The sequence below is a fragment of the Homalodisca vitripennis genome, chromosome 8, assembly GCF_021130785.1.
Source record: "Homalodisca vitripennis isolate AUS2020 chromosome 8, UT_GWSS_2.1, whole genome shotgun sequence".
Taxonomy (NCBI): Eukaryota; Metazoa; Arthropoda; class Insecta; order Hemiptera; family Cicadellidae; genus Homalodisca; species Homalodisca vitripennis.
The window spans coordinates 64,891,722-64,917,673 of NC_060214.1; the positions used below are offsets into that span (position 1 = coordinate 64,891,722).

The 25,952-nt window shown below is 34.2% G+C and overlaps 1 protein-coding gene across 1 annotated transcript; it reads right to left on the reverse strand.

Annotated features, from left to right (window-relative positions):
• Positions 1-994: 994 nt before the first annotated feature.
• LOC124367640 (putative inorganic phosphate cotransporter) lies at positions 995-24,072 on the reverse strand. The gene is made up of 9 exons (XM_046824620.1): positions 24,000-24,072; positions 18,648-18,775; positions 18,260-18,490; positions 16,902-16,989; positions 16,095-16,318; positions 12,269-12,418; positions 10,905-11,037; positions 7,569-7,807; positions 995-1,398 (listed from the first exon to the last, which is right to left on the reverse strand). Exons 1-9 carry the CDS (start codon positions 24,067-24,069, stop codon positions 1,240-1,242), a joined length of 1,422 nt encoding a protein of 473 aa, XP_046680576.1. The 5' UTR covers positions 24,070-24,072; the 3' UTR covers positions 995-1,239.
• Positions 24,073-25,952: the final 1,880 nt, after the last annotated feature.

The window sequence follows — 25,952 nt, forward strand, 5'->3', positions numbered from 1 at the left end:
AAATTTCTTAACTAATAATTTGAAAAAGTATTGATTTTTACTAGAATTTGACAGGAATCAGCACAATTTCTGGTGAAACAGCGATAGATTCTTCTAGTTATTATAGAAAAATGTGTAAACTAAGACTTAAAATTATTGAAAAAAAGTATAGTTATAGGACAAAATAGTACTTTTATTACTATATTGGTTTGTAGGAGGCAATTTAAATTCTTTAATACTATTTTTTCAATATTTTTTTTCTTTAACTTTTCCAAGATCTTTCATTAAGATTTTAATATATTTCCAACAGAATTTTCGTTGATTCGAAGCAGATATGAGATCATTTCCGATATATTGATTCAATGCAGATTTTACTAAGTTTCCAATAGACACCTTAAGAAAGTAGAAGCAAACAGCTTCGGTTATTTTTCATTCGTGATTTACAGATTCGTTTATGGTTCAATGAACAGTATTTTCCATTGATTATCTGACTGTCCCAAAAGTGGTCTACTACCGCCATATTCATATCTACTTATGCTTTCATAGCAACGGCACGAATGCAATACACTACAAATGTTCATCCAACAAAGCCACATGTTCATTATTAATACAGGGTTCTTGTAAATTACTCCATTTAACTTTACTGCTTGTTAAAAATTATATTCCTATTTCACTCAAATTGCCGTCTAATGTCAGTTTGTGTTTTTCAAGAATAAATTTGTAGCTGTTTAATGTGTAAAGGTATGAAATTCAGCCACAGTTTAAAATCTAAGTTATTAAAAACAAGTATTAATTTTAAGATCAGGTTAAGGCATCATGTCCTGAATGCTCTCCTCTTCAAATAGTTTTTAACAAATCTTTCTACTGCAGAAGAAGTGTGGTTTGGGACATTTGGCAGCCTCAACACTTTCAGGCTTACCAATTTATCATACTTTAATTTTTTTCGGAAACCGTCACTTATTTCTGGTATCTAAAACGCCAAACATGACTCTCACACAAAAATTCAACACATATCAATGGTTTCAAACACTTTATTAGTAAAAAATCAATGAAATCTTAGGTATATATATATGTGTGTATTCCTAGATGTGTATGTTTTCTTTAACTTTCAGTCTTAAAGTGAAATAAAGCTCATGGTTTTCCTGAAGAGCTCTCCACAGTCTGCAGAACGCAATATCTTAAAAAAACAAACAATTATATAATAAATAAATATAAATAGTAATTCAATAAATTAGGAAGTAATTATACAACTCGTTTCCATTATACAGCTTGTGTATGTCGATCCACATTATTGTCCTTTTCAGATGGTTTGTTCCAAGGTTGAACGTCGGTGGATCCAAGCAGTATGAAAATTGTGTTGCCAATGAAGAAAACGCCAGCGGATATGTAAAAGGCAACCAACCACTCTTCTCTACTCGTCTATGACAAATAATAACAATAAATATAATATGTATTATTTTACATATACCAAATAATACATATTTAACAGTAGAAAGTATGAGATTATCCAAATGAATACACCGTTAATCTGGGAAAAAAGATTTTTAATACATGTTGTGTAAAAGCACACATTACTGTCGTGTATTATCAACTGTCAGTGATGGTTTCAACTAATGGAATAAAATGGATTGGAAATTTCTTCAACTTGCTTGTTATTACTTTTGTGTAAAATGAACTACGCTTATAACATTTATTCTATTAAATTACGTTTAATTTCAATTTTAAGAACGGCGAAGAATTTATCTGATGTTTTACTGTGATAATATTTAGCTATCACATACTTTAAGCATATTTTAAATGGTACTTTAGCTTTATATAGAACTGTATTTTTAAGTAAATTAAAAATGGTGAAAACCTTAACATTAATCACTTAACTTAATATTTTTCCAAATAATGGTTCTATCACTGATTTTTCATTACTGGTAAGGAGAAAATACAAGTTTTCTTATGAGATAGAGGTGACGAATTTGGTTTTACTATAGGGATTAGTTAGCAACAAAAGCCACCACTATTCGTAACTTAAAAGACTGAATTTTCATGAACGAGAAAGTGTTCAATGTAGTGGGTGCATTCCTGGCAGAATTCACTATAATTCCGGAAGTCACAAAAACTTATTGTAAAACCAGATATCGCTTTTCCTTTCCCAGTTTTCCCCGAAATCCAACAAAATTTATTTTTTCAATCTTTATTCATACAATCTATATTAATTTAATGATTTTTCAAACCTTTAAGACTAAAATTGAGTTTTAAACCTATAGAAAATTATTTTGTTTTACTGATACCTTAGACTGAATAGTACCATTCTTTTTAGTAATACATTACTATTAAAAATATTTTGTTTTCTTATAATGTAAATATGTTTCAAGTAGTGCAAATTTTGAGTGGCTAAGGTATCACTATTAAACATTAGAAATATTACGTATAAAACAGATTTCTGTTGAATTTTTTTAAAACCATTGCAGATACTAAAAAGTTTAAATATAATCTTTGTTCGTTTCCATGAGATCATATTAACAGTAACCACTAAATGTAAGCACTCACTCTTTTATTTCATGTTGTAAATAGTGTTTTATTTTCTGCGAAAACTTTGGGTGCAATACCATCTATAAGATTATCTATTACCCAACCTATGTTTTGAAACAAACATTTCTCAAACCAACCTCCGCCCCCCCTCAGTAAAAAGGCTTGGTGCAATATTTAATAACACTATAAGAATATTAATGTCTGAGGTCAAATTAAAGTAAATTATGTTTTTAAAAAAAGCATTTTTTCTTTTACTTTATAAATTTTATTCGTAAAAAGACAATAATTTAGATTCAATCTCAGTACCTCCAGTTTTAGAGGTTAATGGCTTAAGTGTTACTAAAATACCTTAGAAAAATTACGTAAACACAGATTTCTGCGCCCATAACTTTTGCTAGGACCGTCGAAATGATGTTATGTTCATATTATCGTGTTCCCATTGAATACATATTTAAAATAACTAGTCACAAGTTAGAGGTTTCTTGTTAAAAATTGTGTTACCCCTTTCTATCCTCCTTTGAAAAGAGAGTAAAATTTATTTTGCGCTCCGCAAATTCCAAAAAATATTTTAATGAGTATGGTGAAGGTTTTACATTGATATTTGAATCCGTTTGGAATATAACCAGGCGTATAAGAAATTAATTTACACCTTAATGTAAGGGGTTGTTTAGCTATAAATGTTTCTAGGATTGCCGTAGAGATGTTTTGTTCACGTCATTGTAGTTCTTTTGAGTTTACCTTTCAAATGACATGCCATAAGAAAGAGGTTGCAATTTTAAAATTTAAAGTCAACCCCCTATACCCTCTTTTGAAGGCGGGTAATATTTCTATCCTTCAAATAGTTCAAAACATTATTTTAATAGGTATGGTGAAGATTGTAAATCGATATTTCAATTCGTTTAGAATATATCCAGGGGTTTCAGGACTTAATTTACACCCTGTGAGTGTGAATATATATATATATATATATATATATATATATATATATATATATATATTCGCCTTCAGCTAGCCTGGGCCCCCCAATCCCAAAGGTACGTGCTTAAAAATTCGGGGATAAGTGGAATTTGGTAATTGTCTAAATTCGAACATGAGGTTTAAACGTGCTCTGACCCTATCTACTACGGAAATAGTGTTTCCGTGGAAATACGAGTAATACTGCACGATGCAAATTTTATCCAATGGGAATAGTAAATTAGGTGTTTTTCAGGCTTACGCAAGGATATATGACAAAACACTATTTGGCCTTTTTTGTACATCCCATCATTTTCTAGTTAATGTGTGTGTGTGTGTGTGTGTGTGTGTGTTTGTGTGTGTGTGTGTGTGTGTGTGTGTGTGTGTGTGTGTGTGTGTGTGTGTGTGTGTGTGTGTGTGTGTGTGTGTGTGTGTGTGTGTGTGTGTGTGTGTGTTTCTGGGAACTGAAAAACATGACACAACAAATACGATAATATTTTTTCGGCTGAGCGACTGTTGTGTACTGCATAGTGCGAGAACGGTGGCGGCTGAGCGACTGTTGTGAACTGGATAGTGCGAGATCGGTGGCGACTAAGCGACTGTTGTGTACTGGATAGTGCGAGATCGGTGGCGACTAAGCGACTGTTGTGTACTGTATAGTGCGAGATCGGTGGCGACTAGGCGACTGTTGTGTACTGGATAGTGCGAGATCGGTGGCGACTAGGCGACTGTTGTGTACTGGATAGTGCGAGATCGGTGGTGACTAAGCGACTGTTGTGTACTGGATAGTGCGAGATCGGTGGCGACTGAGCGACTGTTGTGTACTGGATAGTGCGAGATCGGTGGCGACTGAGCGACTGTTGTGTACTGGATAGTGCGAGATCGGTGGCGACTGAGCGAATGTTGTGTACTGGATAGTGCGAGATCGGTGGCGACTGAGCGAATGTTGTATACTGGATAGTGCGAGATCGGTGGCGACTGAGCGAATGTTGTATACTGGATAGTGCGAGATCGGTGGCGGCTGAGCGACTGTTGTGTACTGGATAGTGCGAGATCGGTGGCGACTGAGCGAATGTTGTGTACTGGATAGTGCGAGATCGGTGGAGGCTGAGCGACTGTTGTGTACTGGATAGTGCGAGATCGGTGGCGACTGAGCGAATGTTGTGTACTGGATAGTGCGAGATCGGTGGCGACTGAGCGACTGTTGTGTACTGGATAGTGCGAGATCGGTGGCGGCTGAGCGACTGTTGTGTACTGGATAGTGCGAGATCGGTGGAGGCTGAGCGACTGTTGTATACTGGATAGTGCGAGATCGGTGGCGACTGAGCGAATGTTGTGTACTGTATAGTGCGAGATCGGTGGCGACTGAGCGACTGTTGTGTACTGGATAGTGCGAGATCGGTGGAGGCTGAGCGACTGTTGTGTACTGGATAGTGCGAGATCGGTGGCGACTGAGCGACTGTTGTGTACTGGATAGTGCGAGATCGGTGGCGACTGAGCGACTGTTGTGTACTGGATAGTGCGAGATCGGTGGCGACTGAGCGACTGTTGTGTACTGGATAGTGCGAGATCGGTGGCGACTGAGCGACTGTTGTGTACTGTATAGTGCGAGAACGGTGGCGACTAAGCAACTGTTGCATACTGGATAGTGCGAGATCGGTGGCGACTAAGCAACTGTTGTGTACTGGATAGTGCGAGATCGGTGGCGACTGAGCGAATGTTGTATACCGGATAGTGCGAGATCGGTGGCGACTGAGCGAATGTTGTGTACCGGATAGTGCGAGATCGGTGGCGACTGAGCGACTGTTGTATGCTGGATAGTGCGAGATCGGGGGCGAGTAAGCGACTGTTGTGTACTGGATAGTGCGAGATCGGTGGCGGCTGAGCGATATCAGGACGTCCTGTAAGCTGCTGGGGTTGTGGTTTGTGTAGTCAGACCTACTCGCGTCACAGTACATACAGCTCACTGCATTGATCACATATCTATATACTCTCATAATACGGAGAATATTATTTCAGTTTTTTTATAGCAACTGAATAGAGTAGACTACATATTATTATGAAGTCTGGCAGCAGATCGACTAAGAGTATAGACGTGATTAATAAATCTGTAGTACAAAATCAAATAGTTCGATTCAAACTGGAATGAAATAAATAAATTTAAGGATGTATATAAAAGCGTCAAATTTTGGCCAGGAAAATTAACGATAGTATGAAAGCCTCCTCTATAAGTTTAATATTTCGGAATACGGATTTAAAGCTTTGTATGAGTCGAGGACTAATTATGGCAATTTAACAATTATAAACTAAGATATAAACTAAGAAAAGGGGGTAAACGTCAACCTTTCAACCGCGGGTAGTTACATTATTTTACAAAATATCGTAATAAATTCTTGTAACCTTTTAAAACGGCATAAGAAAACTATGACATAGTTAAAATTATCCAATTAATTGGAAATCCGAAAAAGACTGTGGCAGTGTATCGGTGAAATAGCAGGTAAAACGAAAAAAATGGACACCAGTAGAACATTTGGTAGCTTTAGTTATAGTTGACTGCACGGTTGACATTGCGCATACCAGGTTGCGGACAGAGTTTAGGTTGACTCCAGTAACCGTAGTGTGTGTCAGAGTAGACAGGAGGCTCAGCTCCAGGTATTACGACTGATATTATGAAAGACAAGTTAATCTTCCTAAAGAAACCACTCTTGCACATAATAAATACTAGCCTCATATATGGAATTTCCACGGACTCTCTCTCTCTCTCTCTCTCTCTCTCTCTCTCTCTCTCTCTCTCTCTCTCTCTCTCTCTCTCTCTCTCTCTCTCTCTCTCTCTCTCTCTCTCTCTCTCTCTCTCTCTCTCTCGCCTCTCGCATGTATTATCTAAATTATTAGAGAAGATTTATAAAAAGCCAGTTAACTAATTATTTATTTGAAAACGGTATAATTTTAAAAACATCAGACACACGAAAACAAATATCGTTAAATAAAAACTCTCTTTTTAATAACTCCAGTCAAAGCTACTTTACTTCTATATTTATTACAGCTAACGGCTTCTTAAAACTACACTATATTAATTACCTTCAAAAATGTTTAGAACAAAAGTCTTAGATTAGGCGTTCGCGGCAATTTAACTAATTGTATTGTTTGGAATGTCTTTTACAGTTAAACATTTCTGGTAATTCTCCTTTTTTTTATAGTAGGTATTTTTTTTTGTCCATTACTACGTAAAATACCTGAAAGTTTATACTCCGTTAGTTAAAATTTGTATGTAAATTTACACTTGGACATGAGGTATACATTACCTTGTGGTGAAATATATATTGTGGTTTAAGAGACAACAAAAAAGTTGTTGATTATTGCTAAATAGCTATAATAGATTATAAACGTCAAACAGCTTCATAATAGATAAGTATACATTACGTAATTAAAGTTATCCCAAATAGTGTATTGAGTAAGTAAGTATAATGCATAGTCAGACAGGCATTTAGTATACATATGAGTGAACACTGGTTATATGAGGTTAGTAAGATATATTATTGCTTATTTTGACTTACTGAACTCTTTTTAATATATCCAGTATATATTTGTAATTTTTTAGAGATTTAAACAAATTTTATTGAAAGTTCCATAGTTCATACTTTAAAAACCCAAAATTAAATATAATATCGTTATAATGTTTTAGTATTCTTGTAATTATATGCCCACCAAGTTACATTTTTAAAACTAAACCTATACATTTTTAGAACTCATCAGTGACAAGGGGTCTCTTTAAATGTACCCTACAATAATGAAATAAGTTCTCAAGTGTCTAAGTAAAAAAGATTTTCTATTTAACAATTAAGCTACCTGAGTGAGAAATTTAAATATAATTATTTTAATAATAAACAAACAAATGAAGCTTATCTCAATAGGTTCTCTATTTATAATAAACATAAAACGTTCTAAATATGAACTATTCTGTAGGTAATAAGAAGTATTACTTATTAGTCAACGCAATATAAGCAATTGTTATTGTTTTAATCACAATATAAATACGTTCTTCACATTGTATTTTGTGCATGTGAAAACAATTTGTGAGAAAACGTTTAAGTATCATGATAAAAAGGTGTTACCTCATCGGAGACGATGAAACCAGTGACTATCGGGGCCAGGATGGAGGTGATGTTAGAGAAACCGTTGGTGATGCCCATAAGAAGTCCGGCAAAGTTGGGTGCGAGGTCCAGGTGATTGGTGAGGTATCCGGTGAATATCCCAGCGTTGAGAGCTATGGCTGTAGTCAACAAGATGACGGCACCAGAGACACTAGTCACAAGTGGAAGAGCTAGCAGAGCAGCAGCTCCTCCGTAATGAGCTGGTAGTTTTGAAAAAAAAAACAATAATTAAGTAATACTATATACGAGTACCTGTTTTATTAACTAGACTAATTTTTGTATTTTACAAGTTATATATCTGTAGTATTTTAAAAATAAGTATCGTATTAATAGAAGTAAATATGTGAATGTTGAGTTTAGTTCCAATTAAAGTTCCTCTTAGTGCAGAGTCTGGAAACTGACGCTTTCTTAGCCTTGTTAGCCTGAAGAGATCCAGGAAAAGTTAGCAATGAAGTTCACAGTTGTTCACCTGACGAGATAATTAGAATACCTATTCTTGTGTTGAAACGTTTTAAGGATTTCATTTGCTGCCTCTTCATTGCCGCCTATTTTTATCTCTTCTGAAAAACATGACTCCAGATTCTGGATTCAAGTCTGAGACAGACGCTGCACTAAGAATAAGATAAACTGGAGCTAAACTTAATTTCACATTGAACTAACCCTTCCTACGATTGTTACGTTATGTTTAGAATAAAAATATATTGCCGTTTACAGAGATACAACAGTTTTCCATCTCAAGATTCTCGTTCTGCAATCGATAGTTTGTTGATTATAGCAAAATTATACATAACATATGTCCATGGTATGCATCCACGTTTCATGTGTCAAGTAGGTGTTGTTTGTTGGATAGGGCGTTTCAGTTTTTTGCAAGTGGTCTAAAGATATTTATAGTAAATTTATAGAAATGGTTTGTAAGGAACACATTCCCAGATTCAACTAGCAAACCTTGCCACAAAGTGGACATTACAATTTATTATATATATAGTAAAAAGAAAGAAATTAATTTTATAGCAAAGTCGTCAGAAAATCTGCTTTCAGAGGTTGGTAATTCTCGGAAGTATTCAGTCGCTTTATCTAGTTTTATGACAATGGTATAACTATTACTTATGTGCCTTGCGATCGATTGTAAGTTTACGATGCTAGGAAAATATAATCTGAGAAGAACACCGTTTCTTACTTTAACCCTTTAGATATGCTCCCATTTCGATCTCCATTCACAGCTCCTAGACTAGTAGTAAAATGTTAATTGATAAAATGTCACTTTACAGACGCTCTACCTTCTAACACTCGTCAAGGCACCTTTAGAGCTTTCAGTTGATTAATGTTTTGGAAAACTCGGGCGAAGACCATAGTCGAATGTGTTTGTAGTCTATTTAATTTTACCATTGTTTCGATGTTTCAGATGTGGTAATTGAGTTTTAGAATCGATTGGTCGATTCCTTTGCTCGCAATTGTACTCACTGTTGAACTAAGATAATTAGACCAATCATAATTGCAAGAAGCAGCCTCTACACTACTGCTAGATAAAAATACTAAATCTGTGTATTTTTTTTCTTCCTCCGTTCCTGCTTTTAATCTTTCTATAGGCAGTTTCGCGATGGGTAGGATTCTTTTCCTGTGTCATATACACATTTTTAGGAAGTGTCTTAGTGATAACGTGGACTTGGTATCGTACGTCGGTATTTGACCTCAATTTAATAAACAATTCAGTACAGCCATTCTACTATAGATTATCCTTATATAATCAACAATTTGCAAGGAGTTTATCTCTTTTTCATATCATATCTTATATACGGCGATACTAATTAGTACTAAACAAAGGACACCATTCGCAATCTATACGGTGTAATACCGTTGCTCAAATAACCAATTCAACAATTCAACGACAATTATATATTTAAAGTACTTCCCCTAGAGTTAAAGTTTTCCTTGTAAATATCCCAATGTTCAAACCGAAAATGATCTAAATACTCCACTCCATTCTTTACGGAGGTCAAGTCGATTTTAACGGGACTAAACATTGTTTTTAAACAGTTTTGGAAGGGGATGTGGAGGTGCTAGGGGAAGAAACACAATGAGAGTAGAAAATTGGGTAGATTTGGAAAATAGAAATGTTGTATGGATTGAAATACTTCCAACACACGGATAATCTCTAAAAACGTTAACTGGAGTAGTTTATTGCAAAGAGAGTTTTGTTTGTGGACGTAACCTATTGAGTTTTCTGGCAATGGAAAATAAAGTACGCGGCTGTGTTTATGTACACAAGGCAATCATTCCGTTAGTGTGTAACCAGATGTCACCTTATTCTTCTCTTATGTTCTATAAGCTACTGCTTTATATGAATGAACAAGTGAACCAATCAACTCTTCATTCCGGTAGAATCATAGATATAAGTCCTTCCCTAATTTACCATTCATCACTATTCCCGCATATTGCTCATACGTAGTTCGCCTTCACTGCCATATATAAGGTCATATTTAGCCCTTAAAATTGGTTCACGATGAACAGGTCACTGCTACAACGAACTAGAATACTTTAAATATATTTACACTCTGTTAATCATCAAATTATGAGTTATGACAAAAACAAAGATCACGATCTCCAATTACTTGAAGTTTCTTTATCCTTTAGGTGATTATCAAATGTGTATAAACTAAATTTCTAGTTCCATGCTTACTGGAATTTAAACCCAAATTTACCTGTGTCTTATTTTGAATTACATATTTATGTCTTAATAAGTACTAAGGAATTCTTTACCCTTTTGTCATTGTTTTGATGCCTAAATCTAAAATTTATACTCGAAGGTGTGAATTTTATGCTTTTTAATAAGTTCAACACTTGATACAACACAAAAATCCCTTCCGGCTTAATCAAAAGAAAGGTATGTTTCACATGAGGCTGTTATCTCAAAATGTCAAACTGGAGATGCATTATTAGTTTAGATGTTTTATTCGAACTACAATATGTGACAATAACCCTCAATATTGGCATGTTAATATAATCGTAACATTTTAGAAGGACATAATCTTGAAACCTTACTGGACCAACTTTTTACAACCATATACATTTGTTTGTAAAATTACGTGGACTTAATTTAGATATTATATTCATTCATGTCAGTTTTATACTTTTATAACTTTAACCGGCCACGTAAATAATAAATAAAAACCTGTCATGAATAATGCAAATAACACTTTTTATCTACCTTGAAGAATATTTTTATGTGAAGCCAAGTTGGATAAAATGAACAATTTTTCTAATATTGATTAGACAAATTGTTCATGTTATTGAAGTTACCTATTGAGTTCCACATTTTTCTAGAGACGTTGAGGGAAAGTAGGCGTTTAGCATTGATGTAGTCCGCTATCCACGAAAACACCACGGTCAGCACACACATGATCAAGTATGGAAAAGCAGTAACCAGTCCGTTCTGAAAAAGCACATTTATAAATTTTTGGAACAATAATTATTAATATTCTTTAATTATTGTTATCTAATCTGAGGTATCAGTAGACCACACCATATGTCATGTGTAGGGCTTGGCTGTTTGCATTCCAAATAAATTATGTAGTTATTTTCATTCTCGAGATGACCTGAAGACAGAAATAAAAATTTTACCTTTACGGGCGGACAAAACAGAAATTGTGTCACCCTAATGAGTAATAAGCTTCAATGATGCTCAGCCATAGCTGGAAATGCACAATCATAGAACTTATTCTTGCCTATATAAAATTTAAATTTCATGTATAGTTTAAAATCTACAGATGAAATCATTTCCAAAATATCTTCACATCATGAATTCGCATTTTTTTCATTGGATTAGGTTAGGTTTAATAGCAATGTCTAAATGATAGATGTTCCAGTGAGGTGGTAAAAAGCAAGCTTGCGCTGAAAATTGTCAACGACATTCAACAGTAACTAGTATTATGTACTGTTTTATTGTCTTACTTAAATTATTGTTCGTGCGATACGGACCTAACCCCTAATCTACTATTTTTACTACCTTTACTTTACTTACTTAACTTATGCAGAGAGTTGGTAAATACAGTATTTTTGCCTTTGGTAAACTATGTTCGGGCAATACGGGCCTAACATATATTTTTTTGGTTTCGTGCAATACGGATCTAATATAAAATTTTGCCATAGTACACTTGTTTATTTTCTTAATATTATCTTTAAACTAGTATATTATTTGATTAAGATAGCATTTATTTATACAGAGAATTGTCTTGTGCAATAACTTTGCTTTTAGTAAAATTCACTTTGTACGATAATTAAAAATATCAAAATTTTTGCACCTCGGCATCATTTTATTAAACAAATTTATTTCTAAAAGGGCAGTCAGGTAATGATTTATTAATATTTAATGCTTGAATTTTATAAATATCGTATATCATAATAGTATATCTGATCGTGATCTGGTCCCAGATCGCGCCTCATCTACAGTACGCAATACGTGCCATTCCCAACGGTCACTGGTTTTGTTGTGAATAGACACGTCACAAATTTAGTGTGCATATACGAGTATCTCCCATTTCTCATTCTTCTTTAGAATGGTCTCAGAAGTGTTAAAAAACATTCAGCTATACTTTTACTGTAAAATAACCATAAAATCTAAATTATTAATTTTTTCAAATCTTGAAAAATGTCAAAAAACTAACACTTTTGATGTTGAAGTTGAGGACGTGACTGAAGTAGTTGGGCAGCTCCGTTAGTAGCATCCAGTAGCCCCAGTTCTGGCCGAGATGTGTGAGGAGAAGTGCCCACAACGGCACGGAGGTCAAAACTGACTTCCATGGAGTTACCAATTTCTGAAACATAAACAAAGTTATTTAACTCATATGTGTGCCCATAGTTTTAATATTGAGACTGCATGAAACTCCATAAAGTTACTAGCAACTTTTAAAGTCCTCGAGTTTAGGTTTGTACATTTGCATATTTATACGTTGCAAAATACGTTTTAATGTAACTGAATATATACAATATATATTTATGTATATATATATATACACAATATATATATATATATATATATATATATATATATATATATATATATATATATACATTAAATAGTCAGACAGTGGAGTGTCACTCAATCCTAGCATCCCATTGGTCCCCACCAGCCAATGACGGTTGAACACTATACCTCAAAAGGACTCAAGATATAAACAAGGACCAAATTTGCATTGAGGCCTTAAAACATAACAGTAAAAACACTATACAAATTACACCCAAAGAGAGTGAAAATGTCCCTGATAAATTAAACTAATTTAAACTTAACTATTATATTCATAATATTGTATATTTTTAGTTATATTAAAATTAAAATATAAATGGTTCACATAATTGTCTCTTTTACTAAGGACAAAGTATAAACAATAAGACGAAATGATATTGAAATCTGACAGTCCAGGCGTAGAGGGCATTGTGGGAGTGGCCGCATTAAAATTGATGATAACTTACCGTACCACACCACATTTTCTTGTGTAATTTTAAATGTATATGAAATTACTGTCACACACTTAATGAAACGAATTTGAAGAACTCTCAGAGCATTCAAGAAAAATAGTTACTTTACAACCTCGATTGCTACATTTGTATATCGTCACTCTCTTCTACACGGCCTTGACTACTTCACATATGTAAGTGGTCCTTGGAAACACTGATTCTGTAAGTTATGTAATAGTATTGTATAATGATTGATCCAAATACTGTTTGGGTTCGAGCTATAGAAACTGTCAACCGATTCCTAAATGTGTGTAGACCGCTCAGTCTGCCTGATAACGAAGTCCCGAAAAAGCAGTTCTTTGATTTCATACCTCGTGAAAATTTACAGGCCAAGTTGAAATTGCATGGCTTTGATACAAGAAAAATCAAGCTGATTAAAATGTACACTGCAATTCTATACTGATAAAATTTGTGCACTCCCATCTAGTTGTACGCCTTAAGACGTCTGCCGCAGTAAGCATGTTAAGTCATACTGGAAGTTTACAAGATCGGAAGATGTAAGTTATATTGTCCTGTTTAATGAATTGTTACTTTCCAAATATAGTTATTGGTTGTATTATGGTCCTGCAATGGTTTGAGGTGTGCCTCAAGGAATCTGCCTGGGACCATTGGTGTTTATTCTGTATATAGTTGATTTTTCATTTTTTTGCATAACTGCAAAGTCAAAAATTATTTGTATTAAGAATATACATGTGCTATCATCATTATTAGTATAAAAGAGCGTTGAAGATGAAAATCAAGAAATTATTTTTTACTGATAATACGCAAGTTCAGAGCCCATTATTTGGTTCAGTTCATGTTGTTCTCTTACAAAACCTAGATGAGCAGTTTTGGGTGTCGTGATCTGTGAGAGGCTATCTATCTGTGATACTTTAACAATTTGAATTAAGGGCTCTCCAATAATCAACTGTGGAAGCGTTGATGATGGAGATGGCAGTTTGTTGAAAAGATGTGTCGCGGACCTCGTGTAGTTTTGTAAGTTGAGTTGGAGAGGCACAAGGTTACGTTAGTCAAGGTTTCAGCTCTCGACACAAACTACTGTGGAAGCGTTGATGATGGAGATGACAGTTTGTAGAAAAGATGTGTCGCGGACCTCGTGTAGTTTTGTAAGTTGAATTGGAGAGGCACAAGGTTACGTTAGTCAAGGTTTCAGCTCTCGACACAAACTACTGTGGAAGCGTTGATGATGGAGATGACAGTTTGTAGAAAAGATGTGTCGCGGACCTCGTGTAGTTTTGTAAGTTGAGTTGGAGAGGCACAAGGTTACGTTAGTCAAGGTTTCAGCTCTCGACACAAACTACTGTGGAAGCGTTGATGATGGAGATGACAGTTTGTAGAAAAGATGTGTCGCGGACCTCGTGTAGTTTTGTAAGTTGAGTTGGAGAGGCACAAGGTTACGTTAGTCAAGGTTTCAGCTCTCGACACAAACTACTGTGGAAGCGTTGATGATGGAGATGACAGTTTGTAGAAAAGATGTGTCGCGGACCTCGTGTAGTTTTGTAAGTTGAGTTGGAGAGGCACAAGGTTACGTTACTCAAGGTTTCAGCTCTCGACACAAACTACTGTGGAATTGAACTGAATTGATTGATTTTTGATTTTTTTATTTCCCAAAAATATGTACAATATTATAATACAATCTGTACAATTAATTTCTAGATTGTTACAATACCGAACAATTTTTAAATGTGAAGAAAGAATAAGAAATAATCATCATAGAATAAACAACATAAAATAAACATCATAAAAATAGCATCATGTATAAAAACATTGTCCTCGGGAAATGAGCCTGCATGGGCTATGATGCCTGTGCGCAGTCTCGAGTTGTTCACGCCTGAAGAAATAACGGACTGGTTTAATAAAAAAAAATGAATATAAATATAGTACAAAATAATACACCATTACACACCACACACATACATACACACACACATACATATATACATATATATATATATGCATGCACATACACATGCGAATATGCAATGAATATATTAAAAGGAAAAAACCGCGTAATTTTGCTTTGTACCTGTTTTAAAGCATTAAATATTATTAATTTTAAAACATATACATATTAGCAACAATGGTAATTAAGCAGGGTCACCGCAGATTATAATGGAAGCGTTGATGATGGATATAACAGTTTGTAGAAAAAAATGTGTCGTGAACTTCGTATAGCTTTGTAAGTCGGACTGTTCAGACAAGAGGTTACATTATTAAAATATTGCTTACAAGTCTAGCTACTTACTGTACAACTTTCAAATACACCTGTAAGTAAAATCATACTCTGGTCATACTATTTCAACCCGTGAGGCTTTAGTTATGAGTTATACCACGCCGAATCAAAACATAAAGTAAGTATTACACATTACGTGGCTGTGGTCGGAACGGTTGATTCAATATGAATGTTGAGTTCAGCTAAATTTAACTTTCCGCTTAGTTGCAGCGTTAGACATCTGCCGATGTCACAGAGTTGACTTCTGGAATCTGGAGGATCCAGTCCGCTTGAAGGGATCAGTAAAAGTTGGTGACGAACATGTTTTTGCATAGTTTTTACTTCAGAGACACCTCGCAAAATTAAATTTCAAGTTTAAATTTTTTGCAGACGCTAGGCAGAAGGTTAAATGGAGCTGAACTCAACATTCTTATTAAGTAATAACTGAATAATGTTATAAACTCACAAGTTTGTCATTACCACTCAAGCGTACCATCCTAGTATCGTTTAATACAAGGGTTGAATTGAAAATTAAACTGCATTTAATTGGTTTGGATTTTTATAAACGTATACTTCGTCGATTCACTGATAGAGCGCTCTGTGTTTATAACCGCTATCCTGTTTTAGCCAAGGACGGTACTGCGGATTTCTATATGTCCACCAGCTGCGCGCGAAGAGTTAATCTATACTGGGCATTTGTATTTCAGTGGAAAATACTGTAAAATTACTGAAGTTTGAAAATATTAAGAATGCTTGGTACATACGTTGTTTTGCGCTGACGTATTGACAAGAGCGGAGTTGATGTACTGGCGCTCTCTGTCGCTGATGGAAGGGTGGGAGTCCGGAGAGTTAGCGCCTACAAACAGCCAGGCCACAGACCACAATACACCGCACAGTCCGGTACAGTAGAAGATACTGGGCCAGCCCCACGGACTGGCGGCCAGGTACCCTGCTATCGGCATTGTCAGTACGGTGCCAAACTGTGCTCCTGATTTTTAAAGCAATAACAAATAAAGTTCATTTTAGAAAACTCTAAGCAAAAAATGTACGTTACTTGTTAGCATTACTGATTGTTGTTTTTGTTATCAATGGTGCATTAATGTATCTTATTATTGACACGTATTTTACAAATTCAAAACAGTTTGAAAGTTGTACATGTGCCCTTTTCTATTGAAATTGGTGCGGAAGTTTAAATATCACATATCTCAGTAAATCAGCCGTTATCTAAGATAATGAGCAATTCCATTCCAATTGATACTATAAACAATTAGTGTAATGTTACCTATGACTGTTTATGGAAACTAGTATATAACGTTAGTGCCTCTGCCTAATGGAGAGCAAAATGATAAAATTTAGACAATATCCACAATAAATATTTTGCATTTAAATTCTATACCCGTTTTTATCGATAAGGTAATGCAGCAATAATCATCTGAATAACTTATTTTCAGACCATCATTTTGTTTCGGACAATATCCACATTTTTATTTGCATATCAAAACAAGACTGTAAAATCATTAAAATACGAGTAGGCGATACTTATAAATTAATTATATAAATATAACACTTACCTACAAAAACAAATGAAAATATCCTACTCCTCTCGGAAGGAGGAACCCATTTGGCTGAAAATGCATTTATAGAGGGATAGAAAAACCCCTGAAAAAATATGACTCAACTTGTAATAGTTATTCAATAGGAATGTTCCACATGTTTCTGTATTACACGAATAAAAATAGTTTTGAGAGATTTTAATTTATAACACTAATAAATATATCAATTGTTTTTAGTTGAGCTGTTCAATTAGAATCCAATAAACGTCTGAATATTGCAAATCAATTTCATTAACATAATATCCTATTCAGATTAAGTAGGCTACATTTCTAAATAATTATTATTTATGTTTTATATATGATATCTTAATAATCACAAGATACGATTCACTATGGAAGGGAACAGATTGGTACCATTATTATATATCAAATTATTAATATTCTTATAGAAGAACGCACAAATTAAAAATATATCGTTGACATCACAAATATACTTATTTCGTTTAATTATTTCCAATGTCCGAACAACTAAAAATTACAAATTGAACAACTTATGAAATTTCAAATGCTACCCGAAATTAGTCCAGGACCTATCCTTCCAGAAAATAACTAAGAACGTTCATTTCCCAAAGAATTTCAACATTAAAAAATTATTGACATTTTGAAATATAAAAAATCTGTATAACTAAATCATAAAACCGTTGTTATAAACCATACGTTTATATTTATTACTTTTTGAAGACTTTTATATCTTCAAACTTATTAGGAACTGAACTTACTTAGTTATAATTTGAAAGGGTGTGTAGTTTTAAAGCATATTCCACTGGTGTCCAAGACTTGAAAAACAGGATCACTTCTGAGTGCAGACGTTTAACCAGAGAAACTTTTAAAAAGGTTAGGCATGATTTGAAAATAGGTTATTTTTTGATTGAATAATAATGTCTACCAATTTGAACATTTGATTTGAAGTATACAAAGAATTTACTACAGTATTCAGTGAGTAATTTTGTTGTTATTAGCAGTAGTACAGTAGTTTGTAGATTAATAATTGTTGTGTAAGAAATTACATTATTGGCTGCTGATACCAAACGGCTTGGTCGATTTCAATTTTTACCAAAATAAAGCATTTTTATGAGCTTAATTTTTAGGTTGCGCAAGATATTAGTTGTATAACATTTTCTCCCCCAATTAGTAGTACTATACACCCCCGTTTACAGAATTTTGATACTTGGGCTATAAGTCTATTTATACGAGTTTGAAGCTTTTAAATGAACACCCTGTATTCGTTAGATCAACGCTTGCTCTACAACAATCGTAGTCAATTAAAACTCCACACTTCGTAATATATAATGACTTGTCTATATTAATGTATTTACCTGCGTAAGGCCTTGTATGACTCTAGTAATACAGAAAACAGTCCATCTGAAGTTCTGAGCTATGACAGGGCTGAGTATAGTGAAAACTGAGCAAACCAACATGGCCACAAAAATAAGGTATTTGGGTCCAAATTTGCGAGCCATTTCTCCAGCGGGGACTTGCAGGATCAGGTAACCCCAGAAGAAGGAGCTAAGGATGATGCCTTTAGTCGAGCTGTCCCATGGGAGTTCCTGAAGGAAAATGTATTTAACAAGTTTCAAAAGAAAAGATTTAGAACGCATTCTGATTGGCACAGTGTATATATTTATTTTTGTCACAAAGCGGTATGCAATGTATCAAAGGATAATATGGATTATCAATTATGTACCTATAGTATTACAAAATTACCGTGAAGGCCGGGTTTGAAGAGTTGTCCGTCATGGCTACAATGCCCACCGATAGGTTGACCCGCATTGAATATGCCAACACAAGACAAGTGAATGCCATGAAAGCTTGGAAGTGCCGGACACCCAGACCTGGTCAGGAGTTTTGAAAGGGTAAAATAAATTATTTTTAGAGTTATCCACTATTAACTGTATTGTAGAAAGACAACTTTAATAATATATTATCCAAATAAATACTAGCTTTAGGGTGAAAACTAGATAGCGTGGGTGAAGTATTCTTAAAATTAACATAAAAAATCTCTGAAAGGCAGATCCATAAATATTCATAAATGGAAACTAACAATCCACCGATTGGCTTTCGAAATAAAGTTTCTTGAATCCAACTTAGTGTTAAGAACCATTAGTTTGTGTGGAAACCATATGAATGTTATTTATACTTCAAAAGATTTAAATGGCGATATTTAATTTTGAAGGTAGAATCAACAGTCCGCTGAAAAAATTTTTTAGTATAAAATATTTTTCCTGGCTAGTGTTTAAAAATATACATAATGTATACTATGTTGTTGAATAAAATGTAAATTTGTTCAATGCAAACAAAACTATATTCGAGGTACATATTAACGTAATCTTTAATGGTACAGGCTTTTGATATCAAAACAGCATCTTCCTACTTCATGAGAGCCATTTCAATTTAACTTTAAGATATATCATATCATGTTTAGCTTTTTAAACCACCCTCTATTAAAAAGATAAGCTACCCAAATTGCAATTCAATTTAAAAATGCCTTGAAAAAATTTAATTATTACAATATACAATCTGATGGAATACATGTCTTATGAACTAATGACAATTTAATTTATCCATAACAGGGTGTGATATAAGACATATACTAGCATATTCGCATAAGTAAGAGACGCGGTATATTGGTTAGCAATAGAGAATGTCATCACAACTATTCATATATTAAGAAATATGCAGGTAAAAGAAGTAAGGGACTTTTTACTATTAGTTTATTACCAGCAGTTCTACTAAACGTTCAAAACAACCTACCGGGTATTCCTGAGGGAGCTACGATCCTTATTCAAAATGGTAAACGGTCCCTTGCTAACAGATGAGAGGCAGAAAGTAAAAATTCCTCAGTTTTTTTTCACTCTCAGATATCGATGTCCTGTTGACCTGGCCAGTGGCAACTCGTGTTGTGAGGGTGAGCGTAGGTAAGGGTGGCGTCGTGGCCGTACTCTTGTCTACAACCACCCTCTTTCCTTCTGTGGCCTTCAGAGAGGCGTTGAGCAAGCCATTCTTCCTGTTAACTTTGATAAAACTAAATACGTAAATTTGGATTTTAATGAGTTCAACTTTAATAATTATTTCAAATTTCACGAATTAAGCTGTACAGGAAGCATAAATAATCTATTTGATTGTAAGTGTATAAAGAAGGAAACTCAATTTAAATACCTTGGAGTAATTTTTTATTTAAAATTAATTTGGGGAAAAAATATTACCTTATTGCAAAACAAACTTAAATCGACTACTAGAAAATTTTATTTTTTGCGAAACTTCTGTGATGAAAGCTTATTAAAAACTCTTTATTTTGCTCTGGTCAATTTTAGACTAATATGGAATCGTTTGCTGGGGAGGGGCTTTTAAATATTTAATAGAGAGGCTAAGAATAATACAGAATCCTTTTATGAGAATTATAACATACAAAACGAATACGGGATAGCCCCTTTCCAATTTTCTGTCAATTAAAGATATTGCCACTACAGCATTTATTTGTTTTTTAGAGTCCTGAGACTAGTTTACATTAAAAGTGGTAACTTGGGAACAACGGACCTAAATTATGCCACCGGAAGCATAGACCGTCGTATGTTCAGAACACCAAAAGTTAATAAATCCATTTTAAAAGGTCATTTCTGTATAATAATCCAAATTTTTTCAACAAATTGCCTTTTGAAGTCAAATTATCTGTAAATAGTAGACAGTTTTGTAGCAAGCTTAGAAGGTTATTATTTTTAAATGAACATTGTAGCTTGTTTTACGAATAGTATACTACATAATTATGTATATATTTATATAAATTTCCAATAATGTAGTTAATGTTTTATTTCCCTTTTAATATGTATATAGCTTCTGTAGTCTTAGTATATATAAGTAAAATAATTTTCTATTAACCATTTGCTCTTGTAAATACATTCATATTAAGCATAGCAGTTGTGTGCATTGAAAGTTTCGTGTTGAAAGCTTATCAGTGATTAGTGTTTAGACGCCACGGACGCCTGGCTGATAACAACTAGTACTGTCTTTCTGGACTCGGATAACAAACATGTTTTGTATTGTTGTCCACTGACCGCATTACTTTCAAAAGTGGTCAGTTAATTCCAAGTGAGTCTTACGTACTAATATGATGGAACAGATTCATTTATTCATTGTTCCGGGACCCCTGCTCAACAAGGAGGTTCTGATTAACCACCCCTTCCCTGTCCCATCGCCTTCTGGTGGACCGACATTCCTGGATCCATCTGACCCATTCAGCTATGTGGACCACTTGCTTTCAGTACCGTCAGCACTCTATAGTTGGTCTGACAGACCGCACTCATCTCCTCAATCTTTTTCAAGTGTTCCCCCTCGTCCTGATCGGTATCGTCGAAATTTCGCCTGAGGAACTCCAGATCGGCGATGTCCTTCTTAGGGCTAGTCGTCTGACCAGAGGGGTGAATCGGTGTTCGCAGGGCCAGCCACCTCTCCTGAGAGAACCCGAGGACCTACCACCTCCTTCCAATCTGTGTCACACACGTACACCTTTCTTGAGGGTGACATTGGTATTCCGCCCCTGTACTACTGCCTTGACGGCTAGTGGGTAGGATTTCCCCCCCCCTCAGGTGGGGGGAGGATCATTCCAGCTGCTCTTCCTGAAGGACTCGTGTTGTCCTCATATTATTTTGTAGCGTCCATAAAACATTACCAACGCTTCGAACGACTGAGGGCAGGTTGGAGTAACTAGAGATGGGTGTACCCTCGAACACAAATGTCGTGCCCCAGTTCCCTGGTGCTAGGCCTCCGTATTCACCGTCCTGGAATATACGAACGGAAACGAGCTCGTCCGTGGCAACGCAATGTCCGACCTCTGCGTTCATATCCTCTGCGTCCACTGCCTGTTCAAGGACCACCGAAGCGAGCCATCGGTAGAACGAATCACGCAGCCCACCAACAGGAGATATATGAGGTTCCCCTTCGAAGATTTCCCCAAGGGGGTTGGAAGAAGATAGGAAAAAAGGTTAAGAGGTGAAGTGGTGTTGGTGGTGGTGGTGGTGGTGGTGGTGGTGGTGGTGGTGGTGGTGGTGGTGGTGGTGGTGGTGGTGGTGGTGGTGGTGGTGGTGGTGGTGGTGGTGGTGGTGGTAGTGGTGGTGGTGGTGGTGGTGGTGGTGGTGGTGGTTATGGGTGGTGGTAGTGAGAAGTGACATGACTACTGCAATTTCTTGTGTCGGAAATACAAGAGGGGACAGTGGTAGCCAATAGTGGCCAGTAAAGTACAAATTTGTGGGATCTCATTTGAAAAGGATACAAAATACAATTTCGTGGAAGGAGTATGTTATGAGTAAGAATAAATAATAACTTACTCAGCTGGGATAGATAAGTGGTCGCTTTCCGCGTGATCATAAAAATTATGAGCTCTGGGGGAAGAGTTCATATTGTATTGTTTATACAGATTTTTTTCGTGTTTATTAACAAACTATCTAATGTAACTCACGGAATAACTTACCATGCCGGACTTTGATATGCAGTATTTCTAGTATTATATAGGGGGTGTAAAAAGGGTTGGGCTGCCAACGATTTTTCAGAATCATGTGTGATTCTAAGCAAAAAAAAGAAAAATATTTTTTTAATCCCCGCTTTTTAGCTGCTATACGCCATTTTCTTAATTATATGCTATGTATGTTATATTTATTTTTATCCTTACAATTGTTACAAAAGATCTAAAACTAGTTCATATCGGAAATTATTATATCAGAAGAAAATATTTTTATATCAGTGTTTATATTATCAGTTTGCAAATAGATTTTACTTTTCAAGAAATCCTCTTTTTAATAATTGGCTATGAAATATCTATTTATGGAAAGTATCATAGGAAGAAAAAAAACAACTTTTAACATATTAACATTTTACAGTTGAACATATTAAAATATATATGTTTTTTAACTAACATACAAATTTAAAAAATCCAAGTTTTTGATTTTGTAATCAAATTCAATGATTTTATACGCCTTACCACTAAAATAAATTATCCTTACATTGCTTGTATCTAAAACAGTAGTATATAAGTTGTTTACATCTACTCTTGACCTACAATAGCGATAACTGTCTGTAAAAGTTCTAATCATGTGTTTAATAATGTACGCGACTCTGCTATCATCAAACTTGAGAACTTTTATGAATCAAATGTTACAGTCCTGATAATGAAACCACTTTTACTACAAAATACATTCGTTGATATCTATGTTTTTACTTTCATTATTTTACATTATTCACATAAGACTTTATACTTACCTTGGAATAAAACAGAAACTGGATTCACTAATAATAATCTTGAAACATGGTATTTACATAGAGAAGTCATAATAAATTACAGTATGCTTTAAACGAGAAAAGTTTATGATTTATTATTCTCACGTAAAAATACATACATAGAGACAGATTTGCTGTCCATGCAGCATTTTATGTCCACCAGATAAGGCATTATTTGCCCTAAATTGTTTTATCTGTGAAAAACTATTCATATTGTTACTGGAATTTTTCTTAACTAATTCGACTTTATCAGTCGTAGTATTTTTCGTTTATTTAGGACTATTACAGGAACATTTTCAAGACGTTAATAACGGTAACCTCAATGAATGTAGGAATGAATACCTAATATTAAATCTTCTCTATCACTACAATTAGATTACATTTCAAGCTACCAGTATGGGCATTATTAACTTATTACGACTGATTAACAATTGCACTTAATAAGTGGCTAATAATTGTACTAATAAACTTGTATCAAGGTCAATGTCGGTTAATAATAATAACACTAACCATTTATTAAAAGCTATCGTAATCAGTATGCATACATATTTGTTTTTGAAAATAGATTGTGTACAATTGTACATACCTATTTGCGTCTGGCAGAATTGTTTCAAAATTGTGGGTTTTGAATGAACTGCAGAAAGTCAGGCAAAACGATAAATTTATTTTTTTAAATATCACTTCCTTACAATCTGAGATTAGATTAGAAATTGTATGTGTAAACTGGTTATGAAACGCAAAATGTGTAATATTTCTTTAACTCTAGCTCGATAAATAATAAACAGCTTATACCTTTGGGTCTCCTGGTCTGTGTAATATCCCAGTTATCCATGTCAACTGCTGACAGTGTGCACTCGCTCATCTGATAAAGTGCATCTTATCTTAACCGAGCAGTATAACTGAACATTACTTCTCAAGTAGCCTCTTTCATGTAGTCTCGTGAAAACCCCCAATAATCATCGTACGTATTGGATATCGAGGCTGGAAATAAGGATTAATATTGAAAATGTTTGCTGGGATATAATAGTGATCGTTAATATCCTTATTTGGACAGGTAAAATTACCTGCTATAGTTGGGAGAGTTAGTCAGCGAAAGCGGTGACATTCTATAATTGGCTGTGACAGATTTTAGCAATTAACCTGCAGTATTTAATATGCAACGTATTTACTGTTTTTTTTTTTTTTGCCAATACACTACAACTGTTGGTAGTATGGGGATAAGGAATAATATATTTTTCCTCTGTCATATTGAAACTTATAAAATGTTCCTTGGTGCATCTTAAAGTGCATGAATAGTTCGTTAATCATGCATGAAATGTAAAACTTATGAAATCAGGCATTATTTTTCTTCTTGTTAAGTTACTGAAATTTTTTAAACTACTGAGAGTGGTGACTGAACGCATCGCCATTTAAAACGCTGTGTCATTTTTTAAACGTTTATCTTGCAGTTGAAATGCTTGGGCATGCCCTCATACTTGTATACAAATAATGCGCAATAACGTATTTTCCGCTCATTAAGTCATTTATAATTCAATTCCATTTCCGTTTATCAATAGTTTTGAATATAAGCTCCAAATATTCTTAACTTTTTTTGCTAACACATTTTATATTTTAGTGATCTTACAAATACAGTTTTCTCAAGTAAGTAAATTACTATTTTACTTGTATTTGATTTTAATTTATTTTGCTGAGTGTAAGATTATGTTTTGATCGTAATACGAGCAATAATTCTAAGATAATTACAAGTTTATTTAGTTTACCTAAATTTATCTTCATTGAAAATAAATCTTATTCGCCAACTAAACTTTACATTTTTATATTTTACTAACACATACAATTACAGTACACCCAAAAATGTATTCTGTAAGATTAAAACACGACTAACATTGAAAGTGATCAACTTAATAACTCTAGAAGAAACATTATATTTAAGTATTTATGAATGTTAATATATTCCATAATATATATTCCAAATACATTTCATTCCAGCCCATATTTCATTATCATTCCAAGCTTGAACTTATTTAATAACATTTGCTAATTTTGTTCTAATGGTATTGATTCATTTTTGAAGTCGAGGGAGCGCAGGTTTTTATTATATTTATTTTGATTCTACTTTAAAATTTGTATTACATAATAGTTTAAATTGAGCAAATTGGGCGATGGTTATTAATGAACTGTTCTCTTTAGAAGTTTGTTATAATGCTGTGAATTTGGTTGTAATAGTGGAATTGAGGATGGTTATTGAGTAATAAAGATTATTTTCATATTTTGTTATATTAAAAATACTATTACTTTACAACTGTGTTACAATGTTTTGTTACTAACATTAGTTAACCCTACAAAACAACACTGAACTAGACATTGTAGAAGTGTTAAAACATTTACTTTGCAATTAGGTGTATAATTTTACGAGGCTAAGAGAAGTGTTATCACAAATAAGTGGTTTGTTAAAGAAATAACGAGAGTGGCGTTTCACTACCACATCATTAAGGGAGATAAAAATAATAAAGTTTACTTTAAAGCCAATGCCTGCAATGTTATTTAGAAGTTTCTGCGATTGGAAAATATTATTTCTTGGTAATCACATTGAAATAACTACCTATTATAAACATTTTAAATCTTCGTGTAACTCAAAACTACCAACATAAAACCAAATATATTTTAAAATTAAACCGGAAATATCTGACTTCTGTTTGGTCGTTTTTCTCACTCGGACAACAACGACCAATCGGATTGAGCAAG

Excerpts from the sequence above, each read along its gene's own strand:
- LOC124367640 (XM_046824620.1), bottom strand. The coding sequence starts at position 24,069 with ATGAGCGAGTGCACACTGTCAGCAGTTGACATGGATAACTGGGATATT. Across the intron at positions 16,319-16,901 it reads ATTTTCATTTGTTTTTGTAG|GAGCACAGTTTGGCACCGTA; the intron begins GTAAGTGTTATA and ends TTTAAAAATCAG. Across the intron at positions 7,808-10,904 it reads AAAAATGTGGAACTCAATAG|CTCATTACGGAGGAGCTGCT; the intron begins GTAACTTCAATA and ends CAAAACTACCAG.